Source organism: Microchirus variegatus (genome assembly GCF_963457635.1).
Source record: "Microchirus variegatus genome assembly, chromosome: 7".
NCBI lineage: Eukaryota > Metazoa > Chordata > Actinopteri > Pleuronectiformes > Soleidae > Microchirus > Microchirus variegatus.
In genome coordinates this window covers 19862931-19872923 of record NC_139808.1, presented here as the reverse complement: position 1 = coordinate 19872923, position 9993 = coordinate 19862931, and the positions used below count along the sequence as shown (strand labels likewise).

General features: G+C 40.0%; 1 protein-coding gene across 1 annotated transcript; it reads left to right on the top strand.

Moving 5' to 3' along the window:
• Positions 1–243: 243 nt before the first annotated feature.
• On the top strand, positions 244–9724 carry ddx19b (DEAD-box helicase 19b). The gene is made up of 12 exons (XM_083891842.1): positions 244–439; positions 3149–3188; positions 3283–3372; positions 3499–3634; positions 4328–4420; positions 4589–4691; positions 4836–4950; positions 5054–5231; positions 7985–8222; positions 8525–8687; positions 8861–9052; positions 9506–9724. The coding sequence occupies exons 1-12, from the start codon at positions 383–385 to the stop codon at positions 9565–9567; spliced, it is 1467 nt and encodes a 488-aa protein (XP_083747968.1). The 5' UTR covers positions 244–382; the 3' UTR covers positions 9568–9724.
• The last annotated feature ends 269 nt before the right edge of the window (positions 9725–9993 follow it).

The following is a 9993-nucleotide window of genomic DNA, read 5'->3' as shown; positions in this document are numbered from 1 at the left end:
TACAAAATAGTTGTATCTTAGAACATCTCTGTCTGTGATTTAATGTATGTTGTAGCTTTGCTTTTCAGATAATTTTCTAATCAAGCCCAGAAATTCATGGAGTAGACGTTGGTAAAACTTTAAAATCAAAGAGTCGCTGGGAATTTGCGGCATCTCGCGTGAACTCCACACTGATGGGATGGGAACTTTTATCGTTTGACGTATGCTTTTCTGTCCGGACATGTGAGCGGGTTGCACAGATTCTCAGAGTCGGACTCGGCACGCCATTGTGGGGAGAAGCTGTTACTTTCTCACTTTGACTGACTCCACAGTCTGAGCTAAGCTTTCCCGGCTGAGTTATTAACCCGAGTTTAGTAACAACAGGGGGAAAAACTGTCCCACGATGGCCACGGACTCATGGGCTCAGGCAGTGGATGAACAAGAAGCTGCGGCGGAATCGGTAAAGTGAAACTCACCCGACACGAGCTAACGTGTTGTTCACCTGCGTAAATGATGCTACGGCCCGTTCGGAGACACTTTTGACGCTCATGTAACATTATGTTTTTAAAAACTAAAGTGTATAATACAGTACAGGGATGTAACTGACCCCGCGGCTGCTTGGCTTTAAATGTTTTTTTTTTCATAAAGACAAAACTGCCGGCTTGAACCGGTTCGGCGTCATTAGCTAGTGTGAGTTAGCCACAACTGAGAGTTTCTAGCTTCACTTGTTAGCAGGCTAACTAGCAAATGGAGAAAGATGGTCCGGTGGTCGCTTTTATTTTTGTAAAACTATCGGCTTCATCCAGTCTGGCGACACCGCTGGTCTAGGTTAGCCACAACAGAGACGATGCGTGCTCTATGATTTAGTTGCTTTAGCACGTAGCTAACTAGCACTTATCTAGCAAAATGATGCAAGAAGGTCCAAAATATGTTGAATTAATAACTTCAGCATTTGAATTAAGTGACCGTTGTTATACATCGACAATGACCTTTGTTTTAAAATTTCTGAAAAGTATCAAAATTAAACGGGACTATCTAGTTTACTACATCACAAGTGTACTATTGCATATTTTGTTTATGGGTCAATGACATAGGTTTTTGACGGGTAGATTTAAAAATACGATAGCTATTAATGTCTGTTTCAATTGGTCAAAGCTTTACAATGTAATGTGTACATTCATACATGTTAAATCATTAATATGGTGGTTTGGTGCTTTCTTTCATTGAAAAATTGAAAACGATACATTCATGTATATTTTTGTAACCATTTCATAAATCAGTAAGGAACTAGATGAATTTAGACACGTCAAACTCGAAGACATCAAACTGTTCATACTGTAGAACTTTCCAGCAGGAAACTGCAGTTTGTCATCAGTCAGACATCAAAGCACAGCATTGATGTCATCATGGTACTATAAGTCAGACATCAGAGCACAGTAGTATTGATGTCATCATGGTACTATGTCGGACATCAAAGCACAGTAGTATTGATGTCATCATGGTACTCTGTTATAGAAGTTTGTATGAAGTTTGATGCTCTTGTGTGGTCATCAAAACCTGTATGTTTATCAAGACACTCGAGTTGTTCCTGCCGTACTAGTTCTGGTTGTCCTTCGCAGTGGGGAGTTTATTGAGCTGTCGTAGGCAGTTTGGTCAAATCTGGACAGTTGTAAACTGATAAACACAGGTTCTGATGATCATACAAGAGCATTGAAACGATGTTATACAAACTTCTATAACAGATAGTACCATGATGTCATCAAAACTGTGCTTGCTTGTTTTTTTTCTCTTGAGTCTTGACTTGCCATCAGTCTGCCTTGCCTCTTTTGAGATTTGTATTTCATCTTTCTCATCTCCACCAGGTTTTTCCTCAAATACACAACCTGCTTTTGCAGAATATCCTTGTCGTTTTGCAGTGTTTTTCTTCTGAACTACTCCTTCTATCAAGCCTCTCAACCTTCTCTAATTTGGAAGCCAATGGTGGACTAAAATCTGTAGTCAATCTGTATTTTTAAATTTCTTCAGCTTTTACAACAAACCTTTCTCTTCTTGCAAGGTACTTGCCCTCGCTGCAGGGTCAGAGTTCACACCCTGCCTGTGGCACACAGCCTTTTCTTTGCTTGAGAGCAGCATCTGATGAAATGCATAAAAAACGGCCAGAAAATACATTTAAATGTAAATAGATTTTGATTCATTTCAAAAAATTATCCAAAACTGGATGCATGACTGGACTGTCACACCACATGATGTTTTTACCCTTTCAGTAGCAAAACAAATGAAATGCATAATGATTTTTTGAAAAATCTAAGTGGACAGGAAGTAACTATATATGGTATATTTTAGTTTTCTAAAATGTGTTTTCAACAAGAAAAAATGCAGTTGGACAATATATTTAGGCATCACGTCATTGACCCATATACTCACGGAATTGAATACTGTTTACTAGAGATTATGCTACTTGGAACACCTTTTTAGGTAATTTAATAATAATGATTTTATGAGCTGCAATCGTCGCATAATTATGTCGAGGTGTTCACAGTAACAATAAAATCAATCATTAAAACACCAAAGAACAAATCATCAAACAGTATAAACAAGGAAGTCATTGTCGTGGTTTTGATTGTGCAACCTTGTTATTTGTGTTTTTATGATTGCAGTCATCCTATCGGTGAACATTAAATGTATTTTATTCATATTATCCTTAATAGTACTGCCACCACTAGTTGGGTATCAGTAACTGGACTTGCTTCATCCTGAAAATGACTATGGTTGTTTCCTGGTCAATTCTGAGTGAATTCACAATTATTTTTCTATACATTTTGTTAAATGGACCAGTTTTATCATGTTGATATTTGCCATTTTTTAATACATTATTGGCCAATTATTAGAAATGTTTTTTTTTTTGTAGAAACTTGATACATCTTGTTAAAGTTCTTATCACAGGTACAATTTTATCAGATTGTTGAAAAAATAGTAAAGAGCGTGTTATGGGACCAAAAAATCCAACATAAATTATTGGCCAACTTCTGCAGATAAATCACCTTAAAATCGACCTCCAACAGCTACAGAACCCCCCCCCCCCCAACACACACCGTATCTGTCTACCTCTAGTCCTCCTCCCTGACGTGCCTGATACTAAATAGTTTTGCAAACCTTCTGATGTTCACAGATCGGAAACCTGCAAATAAAAGACAAACCAGAAGAAAACGGTGAGTTCAAATGGATAAGGTGTAAATTTTTTATTCTCAAGAACATTTGGTTTTCAAGTGTTTACACCATTAACCGTAATTTTAAACATTGTAGGCACCGCTGCAATAGCACCAGACACGAGTTCTGCCACTGCAAAGTTACAAGGTGCAGGAGAAAAGAAGGAAACGGATGAGGATGACAAAGGTGAGTGGTTGAATATTCACATACTAGTAGATTCTTCTGGTAATTGTGTTCATCACATGGTCTTTTGTCGAGATGCTGAGATTTTACTTCTAACCGTGATTGTTATGTCATTTGTTTGTTTTCCAGATGACAAAGCGGCACAGTCGTTACTAAACAAACTCATCCGGAGTAATTTAGTCAATAATCCCAACCAAGTGGAAGTTCTTCAAAAGGACCCCAACTCTCCACTTTACTCGGTCAAGTCCTTTGAGGAGTTGCGACTGTAAGTATCTTTATAATTTAAATTTAATTATCAGTTGTTATTTTGAAGTCAATATTTTAAGGTTTGCTTGTGCACTCCCACATTTATCTCTTTTTTTTTTCTTCTCCCCATTGATAATTGCATTATACTAATTCAACATCATGTATATCAAGTCAACTAGGAGAGCCTTTTTTTATGTTCACCTGCTCTATTAACAGCTTCTTTACTAAAAATATGTTGCCTCAAAGTAGGATTTGACGAATCACAAAGTTAGTGCACTGATGGCAAGTTCTCCTATTACCTACACTTAAGCCTGGATAATACTTTCCCTGTGTCCACATAGGTCACTCTAACTTTAATTTACTCATGGTCCACATTGACGAACGGAAGGACGCATGCACTTTTGGGTCAGCACGAATGCTCATGCCCCTTATAGTGCATAGAATGTTAGAATGTTTCTGTAGACATTGATTGTGGAAAGTGTGACCTGTGCCTTAGCATGCATACAAACCTTATTGGAAAGAGATTAAAAAAAAAAAAAAACCAACAACACAATAAAACACATGTCCATGCTCCTCTGCTGAGGAGTGCTCAGGACAGAGACATGATCCCAAAGAATTTTAATAATAACATGCAGGTGAAACAAATCAACTATTTTGCCCACAAACCTGCCTATAGCAGCTGTAACACTTGATTATGTCCTCTTGTGTGCAGTAAACCTCAGCTACTTCAGGGAGTTTACGGCATGGGTTTCAACCGGCCATCTAAAATCCAGGAGACTGCCTTACCTATGATGCTGGCTGAGCCGTGAGTATTCCTGACATTGCATTACAATGTTTTGTGTCTTTTAATTAGGTATTATGTCTCTCGATACCCACCAAGATGCCAAGTAACTTAACACCTGCGTGTAATGCAAAATGTCAAAAAAATAAAGGTTGCTGCAACTGTCTGAGATTAATTCTTTATTTCTTCCAGTCCACAGAATTTAATTGCCCAGTCACAGTCAGGAACAGGAAAAACAGCTGCCTTTGTCCTGGCCATGCTCAGTCACGTTGACCCCAACCACAATTATCCCCAAGTTAGTTCATTCAAATATGGCTACACATTTCGATGTTTTTATCACTTTACTCATTCATCTCAAAATGTTTGTAATTTTGTGTCCAACAAGATAGAACACTCATAACTTGAGCTGAATAACAAGAATATTTATCTCTCCTGTTAGTGCTTGTGTGTGTCACCCACCTATGAGCTGGCCCTTCAGACTGGTAAAGTGATCGAGCAGATGGGCAAACACTATCCTGAGGTCAAACTCGTCTACGCCATCCGAGGAAATAAGTGTAAAGCTTCTTTGCTTTTAACATCGTTCCTATGGACAATACTGAACATAAATGCCCCTGAGAGGTTCATTTAAATGCTGACCACTGTTTGTTTCTGTTCCAGTGCAGCGTGGAATAAAGCTGCAGGAGCAGATAGTCATTGGCACACCTGGTACAATGCTGGACTGGTGCACAAAGCTGAAGTTTATAGACCCCAAGAAGATCAAGGTGTTTGTCCTGGACGAGGCTGACGTCATGATCGCCACACAGGGTCACCAGGACCAGAGTATCCGGATTCAGAGGTCAGTGGAATTAACGCGGAATTTAGAGTAGCAACTAACGCTTATTTTCTTCTGTCTGTCGAGTATTTGTCTGTAGCAATGATGTTTCTCAAACCTCAAAATTATGTTCTCAGATGTCTCGTTTTGTCCACAAGTTTTCGTGATTTCTTTAAGATGCTGAAAAATCTGAAAACTTGTTTCACTATTAAAATAATGTAATGATCGATTATCAAAATAGTGGATTTATAATCGATTAAACTAATAATCTTTGCAGCCCTAGTGGATTAATCAATTAATTTGAAAAGCTTTAATCATAAAAGGATGTATGTTAATGTTAGGGCTGCAAATACCAATTATTTTCGTAATCAATTAAGTGACTTATCTGGTCTATAAAATATGGATATGTGGTGGTCAGTGTTTCCCTAACCTCAAAATAATGATGTTCTCAAAGTTTGTGATGTATTTGTTAAGTGGAACAAATAAACTAGAAATTATTCACATAGCGGGCCCACGGTTGGTGTAGTGGTTAGCACTCTTGCCTTTGCAGCAAGAAGACCCGGGTTCCTGGGTTCAAGCCCCGTTTGGAACAACTCCGGAACAAGGGCCTTCCTGCAAGGAGTTTGCATGTTCTCCCCGTGTGTGCGTGGGTTTTCTCCGGGTTCTCCGGCTTCCTCCCACAGTCCAAAAACATGCAATATGGGGATTAGGTGAATTGGTCACTCTAAATTGACCATAGGTGTGAGAGTGTGAGTGAATGGTTGTTTGTCTATATGTGGCCCTGCGATGGACTGGCGAACTGTCCAGGGTGTACCCCGCCTATCGCCCAATGTCTGCTGAGATAGGCACAGCACCCCCCGTGACCCTCTGGTGGAGGATAAAGCGGTAGATAATGGATGGATGGATGGATATTCACATAGCTAACAAATCACAGAGCTTGTTTTATGAACGGATTCATTGATTAACAAAAATGTTGATTCATTTAGTAATCAACTGTTGCCGGTTAGTTAAAGGTGCATTATGTAATAAATCTAAAGCAACTGGCCATAACATCCTCCTAATATGTCACAGAGACTGAGGAATAATGTTCATATAACAAACTGAACTCACCAACAACAACAGTACGGACAAAATATTTGCATTAAAAAAAATATTTTGCAGACTGCAAATCATGTTTATGTTTTGAAATCATGTTACTGCCATCTACCAATCATTGCAGTCAGTAGAGTCTCAGCTGCTGAGCAACCATTGGTTGCCAGTTATGTCAGAAAATGAAACTTTAAAGACCTTGGTATTTGGAATTTGAATGTATTAACAGTTTTTGTCCACATTCTTACATATGGCACCCTTAACCACTTCTTCCGTGACCCTCTTTTTGGAGTCCCTGCTTGAAAATGACATGCCCAAACTAAATAGAGTAAACCTCTGCAGTTACAAGCTCTATGTGGATTATCTTGGTATCAAAATGAAGATAACACTTGTGAGATTCCACCAGAGGTGCAAGTTTCACTGTAGATGCCACTGTGTCAGAGTAAAATGTACATGGAACACAGCATAATTGAAGGATTTTTTTTTCTCGCCTAAAAAAATATTGCATTTTAAAACAAATATCACCTTTAAAATATGCAGTAGGAGCTTAAAGACACATGGAGGTCATGTAACAACATGTGGACATGAGCTGTGCAACGTCTGATGCTGCTGAAATGAAGCAGAGTGAAATTACAAAGGGTTTTATTAAAGAGATGTCTGTGCGTTCTCACTTTTGGCACAGCTTGGCACCATCTGTGCCATTTGAGGTACCAAATTATTAAAAACCCATTTAATTTTATTTACATGTCACTACAGATCTAAAAAAAACTTGTTTAAAAAAAAAGAAAAAAAAGAATGATAACTCGCTGTAAATCGATGCTTCCCGTGCGGTGCGTAATAATAACTCTGTGAGTCTGCAGCCTCTTTAGTTACCCAGCGCCATAGCTCTGGCTTACCTTGGTAAATTAGGGTGATTGGCAGCTTGTTTTAAACCTCTAAACTGGTAGAATCAGACCCCGGTCTGAATCACTTCATTAGCGAGTCAAAAGGACATAAATGCATATGACGCATTTGTGCAGACATTCGCCCTTCTCTAATCAGAACGATCTAATGTCGCTCTGTAATGATCAATCAGACCGGGATTTGTTCCCAAAGCATGCTGGAAAGTGTAGTTCTTCATTAGAAGTGGTTTTGTTCCAGTGGAAATAACTTGTTTTGATAAACAGCAAAGGTAAGACAACATTTCTGCTTGTATTTCTTGAAAGTCAGTTTAGCTCTTATTTTGGGGCTAGATCCGTGAATCTTGGTCGTAGAGTGATAAAAATGATACCACTGGAATCTGTAGATTCTCTGCTGTCCAGTCGACACATGTTTTTTTGTTTACATAATCACGCTGACGCTCCGGTGCCGCTTTTCAATGAGTGCGCTGTGACGTTTTTTTTCCGCTCCTGCTGTTTGATCCATCAGTGTTTTAACTGTGTTTCGTGAACATAAGAATGGTTTATATGAGCTTTTAGCTGAGTTTCTGACCTTTCTGTGGGTATGCATGTCTGTGTTTGTTAAAGTTAGATATGGTTTTATGACGCTTTTGTCGCTGCATCTGATGCTGCCCCCGATCCCGGGGGCAACCTTGAAGAGGAGGTTAATGCACACTGTCCTAAACCATAATAGATCTGATAGTTGTTTTTTAATCCAAAAATAAACTATTTTGCAGCTGCTGCCACTGACTGTTCTCTCCTTTCACACAGGATGCTGCCAAAATCCTGTCAGATGTTGCTTTTTTCAGCCACATTTGAAGAAACGGTGTGGAACTTTGCCCAGCGCATTGTGCCTGACCCCAACATCATCAAACTGAAGAGAGAGGAGGAGACTCTGGACAATATCAAACAGTACTTTGTGATGTGCTACAGCAAGGAGGAGAAATTCCAGGCACTCTGCAACATCTACGGAGCCATCACTATCGCCCAGGCTATGATCTTCTGCCACGTGAGTTCACATGAGTCTTTTCAACGAGTCCTTTTATTCCAGTTGACGGAAAAGACCGAAGCAATAGACGGAACCAGAATGAAAACCATATATATCATACGCCTGAGTCTAAAAATGGAACTGTGAACGCATGAAACTAAATCAAAATCAACTAAACTGAAAGTGTAAATACTGCTGTGCTGACATTTCTGAAGTAGCTGTGTTATTTCAGGCTTTCATAAAATGGACACACAGGCCAGAGTTGCTTTCAATGGACATATGTCAAACTTGACCTTTAACACTCTCCCCTCTCTATAATCCAGACAAGGAAGACTGCAGGCTGGCTGGCCGGGGAGCTGTCCAGAGAAGGCCACCAGGTGGCACTGCTCAGTGGAGAGATGCAGGTTGAACAGAGGGCTGCCGTCATTGAGCGCTTCAGAGATGGCAAAGAGAAAGTTCTGGTCACGACAAACGTTTGTGCTCGAGGTAATGACCACGCGTGTCTACAACAGGATCATGTGACCCTGACTTTTGTTTAGCTCAAGTAGATTTAGTATAACGTGAGAGCAGTGGCAAGTCATAATTGCAAATTGAGTGTTGGAAGTTTCTTTTTATAGCTGAGGTGTCCTGATCTTTCCCTCTACTTGTCTTGTATTCAGGCATCGATGTAGAGCAGGTTTCCGTGGTGATCAACTTTGACTTGCCGGTGGACAAGGACGGTAACCCAGACAAAGAGACCTACCTGCACAGGATTGGCCGCACTGGCCGATTTGGCAAACGGGGTCTGGCGATCAACATGGTGGACGGCCAGATGAGCATGAACATCCTCAAAAGGATTCAGGAGCATTTCAGTAAGTGTGACCGCAACTTGTGGCTCTCTTACGGATGAAACTGAAGACCATTTAGTGTGATCTGACACTGAGTGGAGCTGCTACTACTGCAGTGGCAGGTGACGGTGACTCACTGCCTGCTGACAGTGACAGTGGTGTACACAGTGAGATTAACCCTTTTGTTACCATCCTGTTGTCGCCGACTCGATTTGGCATGCATACGTCTCATTACTGAGACTCCTAGACTGCTTGTGATATAAATTCAAAAACTATGGACTGGCAATTTGACCAGGGTGTATCCAGTGATTTGTTTTATTTCAAGACAGACCAAAGCAACCGTCTAATAAATTCCATCTATTATTTGTTATTAAATCTATGCAATGATTAATTGTGTGTAAATGGGTCAACCCTCTAAACGAGCCCCTCTGTGTTCCGTGATCTCCTCACCCCCCCCCCCCCCCCCCCCCCCCACAGATAAAAACATTGAACAACTAGACACCGATGATCTGGACGAAATTGAGAAGATCTCCAGCTAAAGAATGGGACGTGGCCGCATGATGGATGCCGAGCAGACTTCCCTTCCCCTCTCCACTCTCCAAGGACTGTGTGCTCCTACAGTGTTTTATGCTTTTATTTTTTTAGCTGTTGGAGGAAAGGGCAAAATGACAAATACAGCATATGTTTACATGTGGATATGTCTCCTCTCAGACATGTGTTTTTGTATGTCTCTGGAACATACCCCATTTCACTCTTTGTACTTCTTTTGAATAAAGACCATGAGTTAATTGCTGTGTTTTGTGATGCTGCACAAGAGGCAGGATTTAGTTTAGACACAGTTTAACTAAACACTTCTGGATTTTATAAAACGACAACACTGCTACTATGTGTTTGCATGATATAAATGACTCTTTCAAAGAGACTCACAAAACAAAAAACACCTCATTGACAAATTATGTGCCACA

Excerpts from the sequence above, each read along its gene's own strand:
- ddx19b (XM_083891842.1), top strand. The coding sequence starts at position 383 with ATGGCCACGGACTCATGGGCTCAGGCAGTGGATGAACAAGAAGCTGCG. Across the intron at positions 4,692-4,835 it reads CCAACCACAATTATCCCCAA|TGCTTGTGTGTGTCACCCAC; the intron begins GTTAGTTCATTC and ends CTCTCCTGTTAG. Across the intron at positions 5,232-7,984 it reads CAGAGTATCCGGATTCAGAG|GATGCTGCCAAAATCCTGTC; the intron begins GTCAGTGGAATT and ends CCTTTCACACAG.